At 71.9% G+C, this 14921-nt stretch overlaps 3 protein-coding genes and 1 long non-coding RNA gene across 5 annotated transcripts in view; all 4 read right to left on the minus strand.

Annotated features, from left to right (window-relative positions):
* LOC147601939 (uncharacterized) overlaps positions 1 to 9383 on the minus strand; it is a 10293-nt gene extending 910 nt beyond the window's left edge. The window contains exons 1-7 of the mRNA XM_086739904.1: positions 9335 to 9383; positions 7833 to 8006; positions 6689 to 6841; positions 4660 to 4767; positions 3632 to 3840; positions 1147 to 1206; positions 950 to 1042 (exon numbers count right to left, since the gene is read on the minus strand). Coding sequence (XP_086596030.1) covers positions 950 to 1042; positions 1147 to 1206; positions 3632 to 3840; positions 4660 to 4767; positions 6689 to 6841; positions 7833 to 8006; positions 9335 to 9383 — 846 coding nt within the window. The remainder of the gene's footprint in view (positions 1 to 949; positions 1043 to 1146; positions 1207 to 3631; positions 3841 to 4659; positions 4768 to 6688; positions 6842 to 7832; positions 8007 to 9334) is intronic.
* A 424-nt stretch (positions 9384 to 9807) lies between these two features.
* LOC147601940 (uncharacterized) lies at positions 9808 to 10038 on the minus strand. The gene is made up of 2 exons (XR_015258067.1): positions 9982 to 10038; positions 9808 to 9919 (listed from the first exon to the last, which is right to left on the minus strand). It is a non-coding gene; the product is annotated as an uncharacterized LOC147601940 (long non-coding RNA).
* Positions 10039 to 10520: 482 nt separating this feature from the next.
* Positions 10521 to 11105, minus strand: ATP6V1F (ATPase H+ transporting V1 subunit F). Its single transcript, XM_086743939.1, has 2 exons — positions 10922 to 11105; positions 10521 to 10806 (listed from the first exon to the last, which is right to left on the minus strand). The coding sequence occupies exons 1-2, from the start codon at positions 11077 to 11079 to the stop codon at positions 10605 to 10607; spliced, it is 360 nt and encodes a 119-aa protein (XP_086600065.1). The 5' UTR covers positions 11080 to 11105; the 3' UTR covers positions 10521 to 10604.
* A 2089-nt stretch (positions 11106 to 13194) lies between these two features.
* FLNC (filamin C) overlaps positions 13195 to 14921 on the minus strand; it is a 66284-nt gene continuing 64557 nt past the window's right edge. For both annotated transcript variants that reach the window (XM_086743977.1, XM_086743968.1), the window contains 2 exons: positions 14374 to 14592; positions 13195 to 13430 (listed from right to left, as the gene is read on the minus strand). In XM_086743977.1, coding sequence (XP_086600103.1) covers positions 13243 to 13430; positions 14374 to 14592 — 407 coding nt within the window. In that variant the 3' untranslated portion in view covers positions 13195 to 13242. The remainder of the gene's footprint in view (positions 13431 to 14373; positions 14593 to 14921) is intronic.

Genomic DNA, 14921 nt, shown 5'->3' on the forward strand with positions numbered 1-14921 from the left:
AACTGATGTCCCCAAACCCAACCTGGTGTCCCCAAACCCACCCCAGTGTCCCCAAACCCACCTGGAGTCCCCAAACCCACCCCAGTGTCCCCAAACCCAACCTGGTGTCCCCATCCCCTCCTGGGTGTCCCCAACCCTCTTAGTTGTCCCCGTCCCTCTTGGATGTCCCCATCCTTGCTGGGCAACCCTGTCCTCCCCTGGGTGTCCCCATCCCTTTTTGGTGTCCCCATCCCCTCTTGGCTGCCCTTGTCCCCTCCTGGGTGACCCCATCCCTCTTGGGTGACGCCATCTCTTCCTGGCGTCCTCATCTCCTCTCAGGTGTCCCCAACCCTCTGAGGTGTCCCCATCCCTTTTTTCAGTGTCCCCATCCCACTTGGGTGTCCTCATCCCCTCCTGGGTGGCCTCATATCTTCTTGGGTGTCCCCACCCGTCTTGGGCATCTCCATCCCCTCCAAGGTGTCCCCACCCCCTTTCTGGTGTCCCCACCCCCTCCAAGGTGTCCCCATCCCCTTCCAAGGTGTCCCCACCCCCTCCAAGGTGTCCCCATCCCCTCCAAGGTGTCCCCATCCCTTCCAAGGTGTCCCCACCCCCTCCAAGGTGTCCCCATCCCCTCCTGGGTGTCCCCACCCCCTCCAAGGTGTCCCCACCCCCTTTCTGGTGTCCCCACCCCCTTTCTGGTGTCCCCACCCCCTCCAAAGTGTCCCCATCCCCCTCCAAGGTGTCCCCATCCCCTCCTGGGTGTCCCCCCCCCCTCCAAGGTGTCCCCATCCCCTCCAAGGTGTCCCCATCTCCTCCAAGGTGTCCCCACCCCCTTTCTGGTGTCCCCACCCCCTCCAAAGTGTCCCCATCCCCCTCCAAGGTGTCCCCATCCCTTCCTGGGTGTCCCCACCCCCTCCTGGTGACCCCACCACCCCCATGGCCCCCCCGCCCCCGCCCCCCCCCCGGGCACCTCGCTGACGTTGTGGGTGAGGACGGCGGCCCCCCGAAAGTGGGGCCGGTTGTCGTTCTCGTTGAGGACCTGGACAATGATCCGGTACTCGACCTGCCGGGGGTAGCGGGGGGGACACACGGGGGGGGTGTTGGGGTGCCCCACCCCGCGTCCCGCCGAGCAGCTGGGACCCCCGGGGGTCCCCGCGGAGGCCGTACCGGGGAGAAGCCGTCCTCGGCGCACGTCAGGGCCACCATCAGCACCGGGGACTCCAGCTCCTGCAAGGGACGGGGCGTGGGGCGGGGGCACGCGGGCGGGGGGCTGCCCCACGGGGACACCCCCACCCCCGGGGAGAGGGGTCTGCGGCACCCAGCGGGGACGGAGGTGGGTGCTGGTGGGACGGGGGGGCGGGGAGGGTGACAGGGGATGGGAGGCAGGGGAGGGCGGGCGGAGAGTGGGCGGAGGACGGACACGGATGGACACGGATGGATGGATGGACACAGATGGATGGAGAGTGGACACGGATGGATGGAGAGTGGACACGGATGGATGGAGGATGGACACGGATGGATGGAGGACGGACAGGGATGGATGGAGAGTGGACACGGATGGATGGAGGATGGATGGAGAGTGGACAGAAGATGGATGGAGGACGGACACGGGAGGACGGACACGGATGGATGGAGAGTGGACACGGATGGATGGAGGACGGACATGGATGGATGGAGGATGGACATGGATGGATGGAGGACGGACACGGATGGATGGAGGACGGACATGGATGGATGGAGGACGGACACGGGAGGATGGACACGGATGGATGGAGAGTGGACACGGATGGATGGAGGATGGACACGGATGGATGGAGAACAAACAGAAGATGGATGGAGGATGAACACGGATGGATGGACACGGATGGATGGAGAGTGGACAGAAGATGGATGGAGGATGGACACGGGAGGATGGACACGGATGGATGGAGAGTGGACAGAAGATGGATGGAGGATGGACACGGGAGGATGGACACGGATGGATGGAGAGTGGACAGAAGATGGATGGAGGATGGACACGGGAGGATGGACACGGATGGATGGAGAGTGGACAGAAGATGGATGGAGGACGGACACGGACGGATGGAGAACAAACAGAAGATGGACACGGATGAAGGATGGATGAAGAGGGACAGCGGATGGACAGAGGATGGACGGAGGATGGACACAGATGGACAGAAGACGAACAGAAGACGGACACGGATGGATGAAGAGGGACAGAAGATGGACACAGACGGAGGATGGACGCAGGAGAGGCAGAGGATGGACGGAGGACAGACGGACATGGATGGACGGATGGAGAATGGACACAGGGCAGGTGGAGGATGGATGAGGAGGGTCAGAAGATGGACGCAGGTGGACACAGATGAAGGATGGGTGGAGGACAGATGGACACAGATCGATGGAGAATGGATGGAGGAGGGATGGACGCAGATGGACGAAGGATGGACCCGGGATTGGTGGAGGACGGATGAGGCGGGACGGAGAACGGGCAGAGGTGGACACAGATGGAGGACGGATGGAGAACGGACCCGGGATGGCGAGGGCGGACGGATGGATGGAGGATGGACACAGACGGATGGAGGATCAACAGAAGATGGACACAGCCGAAGGATGGACAGAGGGTGGACGGAGAACGGATGGAGGACGGACACAGATGGAGGATGGATGGAAGACGGACGGAGGATGGACGAAGGATGAAGGATGGATGAGGAGGGACAGAGGATGGACACAGGTGGACACAGACAAAGGCTGGATGGACGCAGGACGGACGGAGGGGGACGGAGGACAAACGGACACAGACGGACGGTGGATGGACACAGGACAGAGGATGGACGCAGGTGGACGGAGCCAGGTGGATGCAGAGCAGAGGTGGGTCAACGCAGGATGGACAGGGCCGCAGGGTGGACACGGGTGGACGGACGATGGCTGATGGACCATGGATGGAGCCAGCTGGACACGGGAGGATGGAAGACGGACGGACACAGGTGGACTCGGGGCGGACACAGGCGGGACGGAGGACGGACGGACGATGGATGATGGATGGAGGATGGAGCCAGGTGGACGTGGGATGGACACAGGTGGGACGGAGGATGGATGGACGATGGCTGATGGACCATGGATGGAGCCAGGTGGACGCGGGACGGACACAGGTGGGACGGAGGATGGACGGACGATGGATGATGGGCGGAGGATGGACACAGGTGGATGTGGGATGGACACAGGTGGATGCAGGATGGACACAGTGGGATGGAGGACAGACAGACGATGGACGATGGATGGAGGATGGAGCCAGGTGGACGCAGGATGGACACAGGTGGATGCAGGATGGACACAGTGGGACGGAGGACAGACAGACGATGGATGATGGGCGGAGGATGGAGCCAGGTGGACGCGGGATGGACACAGGTGGACGAGGGACGGACGGATGATGGATGATGGATGGAGGATGGAGCCAGGTGGACACGGGATGGAGCCAGGTGGACGCGGGACGGACGCGGGACGGACACAGGCGGGACGGAGGACAGACAGATGATGGATGATGGACCATGGATGGAGCCAGGTGGACGCAGGACGGACACAGGTGGACACGGGACGGACACAGGCGGGACGGAGGACGGCGCGGTGGCCCGGGGGGGGACGTTGGCGGCACCTCGCGGTCCAGGGCGCGCCCGGCCGAGACGTTGAGCCTCACGCTGCGCCCGTCCAGGTAGAACCAGGCGGCGTCGGCGCCGGCCAGGCAGAGCTGCAGCCCCGCGCCGCCCGCGTCCCCCGGCAGCCGGGCCACCAGGCTCCCGTGGGCGCTGTTCTCCGCGATCTCCGTGAACAGGTTCCCGAAACCGCTGCACCCGTCGCCCCGCGCTGCCGCCGGCGCGGGGTCAGGGACGGGGACGCGCCCCCTCCGCCCCGGCCGCCCCCACCGTCGCCCTTGACCCTGGGGTGCCTGGTTCCGGGGTGTCCCCCACGTCCCACGTCCCCACCTCCAGGGTCCCCACGCCTGGGGGTCGCCACCCCACCCACGTCCCAGTCCCCCAACCCCCGTCACCGGTGTCCCCCTGGGTCCCCACCCTTTGGTCCTCGTGCCCTCAGGTCCCTCTCCCGTGGTCCCCACCCCCAGGGTCCCCATCCTTGGGTCCCCGTTTCTTGGTGACCCCATCACCAACGTCCCCATCTCTCATAGTCCCCACCCCCATGGTCCCCATCCTTGGGTCCCCACCCCCAGGTGACCCCATCCCCCGTGTCCCCGTGCCCTTGGGTCCCCACCCCCAGGGTCCCCACCCCCAGGGTCCCCACCCCCGTGTCCCCGTGCCCCTGGGTCCCCACCCCCAGGGTCCCCACCCCCAGGTGACCCCATCCCCCGTGTCCCCGTGCCCCAGGGTCCCCACCCCCAGGGTCCCCACCCCCAGGTGACCCCATCCCCCGTGTCCCCATGCCCTTGTGTCCCCACCCCCAGGGTCCCCACCCCCAGGTGACCCCATCTTTGGGTCCCCGTCACGGTTGCCACCCCCGGGGTCCCCATTCCCCGGTGACCCCGTCCCCCGTTGTCCCCACGGCCCAGGCCACCGTCCCCAGCAGCCCCTGGGTCCCTCCCGGCCCTGCGCCCCCCCGTGTCCCCCCGTGTCCCCCCCCGTGTCCCCCCCCGTGTCCCCCCCCGTGTCCCCCCGTGTCCCCCGCGCCCACCTGTGGCCAGCTGCAGCGCCAGGCAGGTGGCCAGGAGCGCCGGGCAGGACGGTGCCGCCATGGGGTCGGGGACGGGACCCTCGGTGGCAGCCTGCACCCAAGGGTGGGGGGGGGTGGGGGTGGGGGGCGGTGGGGCTGGGACCCCCACCCTCTGCGTCCCCGTCCCTCGCCCCGCTGCGGCCCGTCAGCCGTGGTCCCGTGCCCGCCACCCCCGGGGCCCCGCCTCTGTCCCCATCTGTGGGACCCCCGCCCCTGGGACCCCCCGGTTTGGGCGCCGGTGGCCCCGTCCCATCCCTGTCTCCGCCCCCAGGGTCCCCAAGCACGGGACCCCACGTTTGGGTGCCCCCCGTCCCCATCCCTGGCCCCCGTCCCTGGGTCCCCTGTCCCTGCGTCGCCCACCCCCGGGGCCTCCCGGTTTGGGTGCCCCTGTCCCAGGACCCCACATTTGGGTGTCCCTGTCCCCAGGGTGCCCCTGTCCCTGTCCCAGGACCCCACATTTGGGTGTCCCTGTCCCCAGGGTGCCCCTGTCCCTGTCCCGGGACCCCACATTTGGGTGCCCCTGTCCCTGTCCCGGGACCCCATATTTGGGTGTCCCTGTCCCCAGGGTGCCCCTGTCCCTGTCCCAGGACCCCACATTTGGGTGCCCCTGTCCCTGTCCCAGGACCCCACATTTGGGTGCCCCTGTCCCCAGGGTGCCCCTGTCCCGGGACCCCACATTTGGGTGCCCCTGTCCCCAGGGTGCCCCTGTCCCTGTGTCCCCCACCCCCGGGACCCCCCGTTTGGGTGCCGATGTCCCTGTCCCCACCCCCAGGGTCCCCAACAGCTGGGACGCCCCCATTTGGGTGCCCCTGTCCCCAGGGTGCTCCTGTCCCCGTGTCCCCCACCCCCGGGACCCCCCGTTTGGGTGCCGATGCCCCTGTTCCCCCAGGACCCCCAGGTTTGGGTGACCCTGTCCCATCCCTGTCCCCACCCCCAGGGTCCCCGACCCCAGGACCCCCCATTTGGGTGCCCCTGTCCCCAGGGTGCCCCTGTCCCCGTGTCCCCCACCCCGGGACCCCCCGTTTGGGTGCCCCTGTCCCCATCTGCGGGCCCCCCAAACCCCCGGGACCCCCCGTTTGGGTGCCGATGCCCCTGTCCCCCCGAGACCCCCCCTTTGGGTGCCCCTGTCCCCATCTGCGGGCCCCCCAAACCCCCGGGACCCCCCCTTTGGGTGCCCCTGTCCCCATCTGTGGGCCCCCCAAACCCCCGGGACCCCCCCTTTGGGTGCCCCTGTCCCCATCTGTGGGCCCCCCAAACCCCCGGGACCCCCCCTTTGGGTGCCCCTGTCCCCATCTGTGGGCCCCCCAAACCCCCGGGACCCCCCCTTTGGGTGCTCCTGTCCCCATCTGTGGGCCCCCCAAACCCCCGGGACCCCCCCTTTGGGTGCTCCTGTCCCCATCTGTGGGCCCCCCAAACCCCCGGGACCCCCCCTTTGGGTGCCCCTGTCCCCATCTGTGGGCCCCCCAAACCCCCGGGACCCCCCCTTTGGGTGCTCCTGTCCCCATCTGTGGGCCCCCCAAACCCCCGGGACCCCCCCTTTGGGTGCCCCTGTCCCCATCTGTGGGCCCCCCAAACCCCCGGGACCCCCCGTTTGGGTGCCGATGCCGCCGTCCCCACCCCCAGGGTCCCACCCGCCCCCCCCCCACATTTGGGTGCCCCCCCATCGCTCTCACCGCCCTCAGTGTCCGGACCGCGGCGCCGGCGGGGGGTGGGGGGTGGGGGGGGCCCACTCCCCGCGCGACACCCGTGTCCCTCCCACGCGTGGGGTCCGCGGGGGGTCCCGCACCCCCCCCCCCCCCGCCGCCCGTGGGGGGAGGGGACCATATGGTGCCCCCCCTCCCTTAATTAGCAGCCGGTAATTAGGGCGGGAGGAGGGGGAGGGGGGGCTCCCCCCATCTGCCACCCCTCCCCCCCCTCCCCCCGGTGTTGGGGGGCGCCCCCCCCCCCACGCGTGGGTCACCCGGGGGTCCCCCCGCCCCCCCGGTACCTGCCCGGCGCCGCCGCCGCTGCCCCAGCCCGGCCGGGGGGGGGAGGGGGGGGATCAGCGGGGGCGGGGGGCGGGGCTGCGCGGGGAGGGGCGGGGGGAGGGGTGGGGGGGGAAGGGGGGGGGGGGCGCTCTCCTGCCCGCACCGCACCGCGCTCCCTGCCCCGCACCCCCCTTGTCCTGTCCGCACCCCTCTGCCCGCACCCCCCCCGCCCCGCACCCCCGCGTCTGTACCGCACCCCCCGTCCCGCACCCTTCTGTACCGCACCCCCCTTGTCCTGCCCGCACCCCTGTCCGCACCCCCCCGCCCCGCACCCCCGCGTCTGTACCGCACCCGCCGTCCCGCACCCTTCTGTACCGCACCCCCCTTGTCCTGCCTGCACCCCCGCTCCGCACCCCCCCGCCCCGCACCCCCGTGTCTGTACCGCACCCCCCGCTCCGCACCCTCTGTCCGCACCCCCCTTGTCCTGCCCGCACCCCTCTGTCCGCACCCCCCCGCCCCGCACCCCCCTTGTCCTGCCCGCACCCCTCTGTCCGCACCCCCCCGCCCCGCACCCCCCTTGTCCTGTCCGCACCCCCCGCTCCGCACCCCCGTGTCTGTTCCGCACCCCCCGTCCCGCACCGTCCCGCACCCTTCTGTACCGCACCCCTTGTCCTGCCCCGCACCCCCCTTGTCCTGCTCTCCCAGCCTGCCCGCACCCCCCACCCCGCACCCCCCTTCTCCTGACCGCACCCCCGCCCGCACCCCCCGCCCCGCACCCCCCTTGTCCTGCCCGCACCCCCTGTCCCGCAGCTCCCCGCCCCGCACCCCCCTTGTCCTGCCTGCACCCCTGCCCCGCACCCCCCTTGTCCTGCCCGCACCCCCCACCCCGCACCCCCCTTGTCCTGCCCGCACCCCCGCCCCGCACCCCCGCGTCTGTACCCCCGCCCCGCACCCCCCTTCTCCTGCCCCCCCCCCGCCCCTCCCCGCACCCCCGCCCCGCACCCGGTGTCTGCACCCCCCCGCCCCGCACCCCCTGCCCCCCCCGCACCCCCCTCCCCGCACCGCCCCCCCCCCCCCGCGCGGGGTGGGGGGGGGGGGTTCGCGCGCGGGCCCTGCACAAGTGGGCGTGCGAGGGTCGGTGGGGGGGGGGGGGGGCGCCCCACGCACACGCGTGTGCCAGGGCGGGGGTTGGGGGTGCGAGCACCCCGCGCGCGCTCGTGCGAGGGCCGTGGCGAGCAGCCGGGCGGGCGTGCGAGGGCGGCGGGTGCGGCGCGAGCGCCCGTTGCACGCTCAGCTGGGCGTGCAAGGGCGGGGGTCGGGGCGCGAGCACCCTGTGCGCACCTGCGCGGGCGTGCAAGGGCCGGATCGCGGTGCGAGCGCCCGTCGCACGCTCGTGCGAGGACTGGGTTGTGGTGCGAGACCCGTCGCACGCTCGTGTGAGGATCAGATTGTGGTGCGAGCACCCCGTGCACACTTGCGTGAGTGTGCGAGGGCCGGGCCGTGGTGCGAGTGCCCGTTGCACGCTCGTGCAAGGGCCAGGCTGTGGTGCGAGACCCGTCGCACGCTCGTGCAAGGGCCAGATTGCGGTGCGAGCACCCCACACACGCTCGTGCGAGGGCTGGGCCGTGGTGCAAGCGCCCGTTGCACGTCGTGCGAAGACCGGGCTGTGGTGTGAGACCCGTTGCACGCTCGTGCGAGGGCCAGATTGCGGTGTGAGCACCCCGTGCGAGGGCCGGGCTGTGGTGCGAGACCCGTCGCACGCTCGTGCGAAGACCGGGCCGTGGTGTGAGGCCCGTTGCACGCTCGTGCGAGGGCCGGGCCGTGGTGTGAGACCCGTTGCACGCTCGTGCGAGGGCCAGACTGCGGTGCGAGCGCCCCGTGCGAGGGCCGGGCCGTGGTGCGAGCGCCCCACACGCGCTCGTGCGAGGGCCGGGGCGGGCGTGCAAGGGCGCGCGGGGCGCTGAGCCGCGCTAAGCGGCTTTGGGGACAAAGAGGATCAGCTGGGGGGGGGGGGGAGGGGCGGCACCCGCCACCCCCTCCCCCCCGCGCACACGCGTGGCAGCGCACACGCGTGGGGCCCATTGCTTCGCCGCGCACACGCGTGTGCTCACGGGCGCCCCGCCCCCCCTCCCCAAAACGGCTGGGGACCCCCCCCGCACCCCCCAGTTGGGGGGCTCCCCCCCACCCCTGCCCCACAAGTTGGGGGGCAGAGCGATGTGGGGCTGGGGGGGCCGGGGGTGCCCGGGGCTGGGGGGCGCCCCACACGCGTGGGGCTGGGGGGCAGCGGCCCCGGGGCTCCGTGCGGCACCCCCACGTCCCCCCGCCCCACGGCGTCCCCCCGCCCCACGGCGTGTCCCTGTCCCCCCCCTCTGCCCCATAGCGTGGCCCCCCACCCCACACCCTTGTGTGTCCCCCCCCATCCCTGTGCCCCACGGCGGGTCCCTGCCCCCCACCCCCAGCCCCACAGCGTCCCTCCGCCCCCCACCCCACATCCCTGTCCCCCCGTGCCCCACAGCGTGTCCCCGTCCCTCCCCCGTGCCCCATAGCGTGTCCCCGTGCCCCACAGCGTGTCCCTGTCCCTCCCCCCGTGCCCCATAGCGTGTCCCCGTGCCCCATAGCGTGTCCCTGTCCCTCCCCTGTGCCCCATAGCGTGTCCCCGTGCCCCATACCGTGTCCCCGTCCCTCCCCTGTGCCCCATAGTGTGTCCCCGTGCCCCATAGCGTGTCCCCGTCCCTCCCCTGTGCCCCATAGCGTGTCCCCGTGCCCCACAGCGTGTCCCTGTCCCTCCCCCCGTGCCCCATAGCGTGTCCCTGTGCCCCACAGCGTGTCCCTGTCCCTCCCCCCGTGCCCCATAGCGTGTCCCCGTGCCCCATAGCGTGTCCCCGTCCCTCCCCCGTGCCCCATAGCGTGTCCCCGTGCCCCACAGCGTGTCCCCGTCCCTCCCCTGTGCCCCATAGCGTGTCCCTGTCCCTCCCCCCGTGCCCCATAGCGTGTCCCCGTGCCCCATAGCGTGTTCCTGTCCCCCCGTGCCCCATAGCGTGTCCCCGTGCCCCACGGCGCGTCCCTGTGCCCCCCCCGCCCCACGGCGCGTCCCCCCGCCCCCGCCCCACGGCGCGCCCCACAGAGCAGAGCAGGCCAGGCCGGCAGCGGTGGCAGCGCGTGTTGGGGACACAGCGGGGGAGGGGCCACACGCCACGAGCACCCCCCCGCCCCTCCCCCCACCCCGGGGGGCTGTGGCAGGGGGGTGGCGACCCCTGGGACCCCTTTTGGGGGGGATGGGGACCCTTTTGGGGGGGATGGGGACCCCTGGCAGCACCCTGGGGCGGGGCGGGGACCCCTTGGGGGGGGACAGGGACACCTGGCAGCACCCCAGGGTGGGGGGGGCGGCCCAGGGACACCTCGGTGTGGGGTGGGGACCCCCAGCAGCACCCCAGGGTGGGATAGGGACCCCCAGGGTGGGACAGGGACCCCCAGCAGCACCCTAGGGCGGGGCATGGACCCCTGGGGGCACCCTGGGGTGGGGTGCAGACCCCCTAGGGTGGGACAGGGACCCCTGGGGGCACCCTAGGGTGGGACGGGGACCCTCAGGGTTGGATGGGAACCCCTTAGGGTGGGGTTGGGACCCCTGTCAGCACCCTAGGGTGGGACAGGGGACCCCCAGGGTGGGATAGGGGCCCCCTAGGGCAGGGCATGGACCCCTGGGAGCACCCTGGGGTGGGGTTGGGACCCCTTAGGGTGGGACAGGGACCCCCGGCAGCACCCCAGGGTGGGACGGGGACCCTCAGGGTGGGATGGGAACCCCTTAGGGTGGGACAGGGACCCCCGGCAGCACCCCAGGGTGGGGCTGGGGACCCCCAGGGACATCTCAGCGTGGGGCGGGGACCCCTGGGGTGGGGTGCGGCCCCCCTTTTGGGGGGTGGGGGGGGGCGGGGGGCACCCCTAGCGCAGCTCGTCGGGGGAGAAGATGCCGCGGGCGCGGCGCAGGACGGAGTCCTTGGCGGGGTCGTAGGGGTGCTCCTTGGAGGGGATCTCCAGGACGGCGGGGAGGGGCCGCGAGTGGGCTTCCACGGCGTGCCGGATCAGCTCGGCCAGGCACTGGCTGATCAGGACGATGCCGATGTCCTCGCGTGTCAGGAAACTCCTGCGGGGCGCGGGGCGAGGTCAGGGCCCCGGGGTCGCGGCCTACTCCCCCGCCGAGGCCTACCCGCGGCCTACTCCCCCGCCGAGGCCTACCCGCGGCCTAGCCGCGGCCTTACCGAAAAGCCTCCTCGATTTCCGCCAAGCTCGTCTCCTTCTCCACCACTAAAAAATTCGGCCGCCGGTGTTTATCCAGCTCCCCGACTCCCCCCAGCAGGAAACCGGTCACCGTGTCCTCGTCTCCCAACACCGCGATCAGTTTGCCCCGACCGGTCATGGCGGCGGGACCGGTTCTACCGGCAACCCAGCGCCGCTTCCGGGTCGCCGCTTTGCGCATGCGCCTCCTGTCCCGCCCTTTTCGGACTCGCCCGCCGTCGCCCTGGCAACGGAGCGGCGGCCCCGCCCACGCAGCGCGCTGGGAGGTGTCGGCCACGCCCCTCCGTCGTGGCCACGCCCCCCTTTCCCCAAGCAGAGTGTTGTCGCTGACCCCGCCCCCTCCGGCGGGGCCCCGCCCATTCAGGCGAGGCCCCGCCCCCCCCGCCCCCCCGGGGCGGGGCTGCCCGCCGCGGCGCGCATGCGCAGTGCGCCGTGCCCTTGAGGGGACGCGGGGCCCTGGCACCGCCCCCCGCCCCCCGCCCCCCCCGGGGCACCGACCCCCCCCCCGCCCCCCCCGAGCGCGGAGTCCCAGCACCCCGGGGGCCGGACCCCCCCCAGGACCCCCCAATCCCACCCCAGGCCCCCTCCGGCCCCCCCCGCCCCCAATTTCCAAGCCTGGACCCCCCCAAACCGCCCCCAGACCCTGCCAGCCCCCCAGTGTCTGCCCGGGACCCCCCCAGAACCCCCCAGTCCCCCCCCGGGACCCCCCATGCCACCCCAAACCCCCCCAGGACCCCCCAGACCCCCCCAGACCCCCCCAGTACCCCAATGTTCCGCCCTGAACCCCCCAAAACCCCCCCTGGGACCCCCGGTCCCCCCCCGGGACCCCCCCATCCCACCCTAGACCCCCCAAAACCCCCCGGGACCCCCAATCCCCCCCCAGGACCCCCCCATCCCACCCCAGACCCCCCCAAAGCCCCCCCGGGACCCCCAATCCCCCCCCAAAACGCCCCCATCCCACCCCAACCCCCCCCCAGTACCCCAGTGTCCCACCCTGGACCCCCCAAAACCCCCCCGGGATGCCCAATCCCCCCCCAGGACCCCCCCATCCCACCCCAGACCCCCCCCCGGTCCCCCCCCAGTACCCCAATGTCCCACCGTGGACCCCCCAAAACCCCCTCGGGACCCCCAATCCCCCCCAGGACCCCCCCATCCCACTCCAGACCCCCCCAAAACGCCCCCATCCCACCCCAGACCCCCCCAAAGCCCCCCCGGGACCCCCAATCCCCACCCCAGGACCCCCCCAAAACCTCCCCGGGACCCCCAGTCCCCCCCCAGAACCCCGATGTCCCACCCCGGACCCCCCAAAACCCCCCGGGACCCCCAATCCCCCCCCAGGACCCCCCCATCCCACCCCAGACCCCCCCAAAGCCCCCCCGGGACCCCCAGTCCCCCCCCAGAACCCCAATGTCCCACCCCGGGACCCCCAATCCCCCCCCAGAACCCCCCCAATCCCACCCCAGACCCCCCCAAAACCCCCCGGGACCCCCAGTCCCCCCCCAGAACCCCCCCATCCCACCCCAGACGCCCCCAAAGCCCCCCCGGGACCCCCAATCCCCCCCCAAAACGCCCCTATCCCACTCCAACCCCCCCCAGTACCCCAGTGCCCCACCCTGGACCCCCCAAAACCCCCCCGGGATGCCCAATCCCCCCCCAGGACCCCCCCATCCCACCCCAGACGCCCCCAAAGCCCCCCCGGGACCCCCAATCCCCCCCCAGAACCCCAATGTCCCACCCCAGACCCCCCAATCCCCCCCCGGGACCCCCAATCCCCCCCCCAGAACCCCCCCAATCCCCCCCCAGGACCCCCCCGGTCCCCCCCCAGGACCCCCCCAGTACCCCAGTGCCCCACCCTGGACCCCCCAAACCCCCCCCCGGGACCCCCAATCCCCCCCCAGGACCCCCCCATCCCACCCCAGACCCCCCCAAAGCCCCCCCAGGACCCCCAATCCCCCCCCAGAACCCCCCCAATCCCACCCCAGACCCCCCCCGGGACCCCCGATCCCCCCCCAGAACCCCCCCAATCCCACCCCAGACCCCCCCCGGGACCCCCAATCCCCCCCCAGAACCCCCCCCAATCCCACCCCAGACCCCCCCCGGGACCCCCGATCCCCCCCCCCCGCCTCCAACGCCGCCATGACAGCCCGCAGCCTCTCCCAACTCTTTATTGATCGAGGGCCCCGGGGCCTTCCCAGCGCCCCCCCCCCTCTCTCTCTCTCTCTCGGGGGGCGCGGCGGCGGCGGGGGGGGCGGCGGGGGGGCGGGGGGCGCGGCGGGGGCGGGGGTCAGGGGACGGTGACGCGGTAGGGGCTGCCGGGGACGTTGTCGTCGCCCCAGCGCAGGATGAGGACGTAGTCGCCCTTCTCCTTCACGGTGTAGGTGACGTTGTAGACGCGGTTGCCCACGTGTTTCACGTACACCTCCTCGCACGGCGTCTTGGGGCCGTGCACGCCCACCATCAGCATGTTGGTGCCTGGGGGGGGGGACGGACACGGACACGGAGGTGGGTCCTCGGCCCGCCCCACGGCGCTCGGACCCCACGGGCTGGCCCCGGATGCGCCGCGGGGCCTAGGCGTAACGTGAGGCCTACACTCAACACGAGGCCTTGACCCAACTTGAGGCCTTGACCCAACTCGAGGCCTTGACCCAACATGAGGCCTTGACCCAACATGAGGCCTAGACCCAACACAAGGCCCCAGACCCACAGCCAGACCCACCATGGAGCCTAGACCCAACACAGGGCCTAGATCCACCATGGGGCCTAGACCCAACATGAGGCCTAGACCCAATGCAGGGCCTAGACCCAATGCAGGGCCTAGATCCACCATGGGGCCTAGACCCAACACAAGGCCCCAGACCCACAGCCAGACCCGCCATGGCGCCTAGACGCAACACAGGGCCTAGATCCACCATGGGGCCTAGACCCAACACAAGGCCTAGACCTACCATGGGGCCTAGATCAACCATGAGGCCTAGATCCACCATGGGGCCTAGATACACCATGAGGCCTAGACCAAACACAAGGCCCCAGACCCACAGCCAGATCTACCATGGGGCCTAGACCCAACATGAGGCCTAGACCCAACACAGGGCCTAGATCCACCATGGGGCCTAGACTCAACACGGGGCCTAGATCCACCATGAGGCCTAGACCCACCATGGGGCCAAACTCAACACAGGGCCTAGATCCACCATGAGGCCTAGACCCACCATGAGGCCTAGACCCACCATGAGGCCTAGATCCACCATGGAGCCTACACCCAACATAAGGCCTACACCCAATGTGGGGGCCTAGACCCACCACCATGCCCCAGACCCACCACCAGACCCCCCCAGCGACCCACCACCTCCCCTCCCAGACCCCCCCCGGCCCCCCAGACCCCCCGGGTCCCCCCGCCGTTCCCCGCCCCACGCACCGGCCTTGCTGCAGTCCACGGTGAAATGGTTTTTCTGGCCGAGGTAGGCGGTGGACAGGCCCGGCCCCCGCGCCACCACCTTCCCCGCGTCCGAGGAGAATTTGGGGAGCCCCCCGAAGGCGGGGGGGCCCCGCGCGGCCGCCGCCCCTCCCCGCGTCACCGTCTCCACCAGCACCGTCGACGTCTCGTGCAGGCTGTGTCCCCCCGACAGGCGCGGGCCTGGGGGAGCGGGGATGCCGTCGGTTCCCCCCCCCCGCCCCACGGGGACACCCCCCACCCCGTCGCACCGCCCCGGGGACCCCCCGGCGTCCTTGTCGCCCGCCCTGGGAACCCCCCCCCTCCCCGTGCTGTCACCCCGGGGACCCCCCACCCCGTCACCTTGGGGACCCCCCACCACGTCACCTTGGGGGTCCCACCATCCTGTCACCCCGGAGACCCCCCACCACGTCCCCTTGGGGTCCTCCGTCCTGTCACCCTGGGGACCCCCTGCTGCGTCACTTTGGGGACCCCCATCACGTCGCCGTGGGGTCCTCCACCCCGTCACCCCT

This window comes from Chlamydotis macqueenii, chromosome 1, assembly GCF_036417535.1.
Source record: "Chlamydotis macqueenii isolate bChlMac1 chromosome 1, bChlMac1.mat, whole genome shotgun sequence".
Taxonomy (NCBI): domain Eukaryota; kingdom Metazoa; phylum Chordata; class Aves; order Otidiformes; family Otididae; genus Chlamydotis; species Chlamydotis macqueenii.

What these genes read in the sequence shown, in the direction of transcription:
- ATP6V1F (XM_086743939.1), bottom strand. Translation starts at nt 11,079, where the DNA reads ATGACCGGTCGGGGCAAACTGATCGCGGTGTTGGGAGACGAGGACACG. An exon ending in GAAATCGAGGAGGCTTTTCG is followed by an intron (nt 10,807 to 10,921) that starts GTAAGGCCGCGG and finishes CGCGCCCCGCAG; the next exon opens with GAGTTTCCTGACACGCGAGG.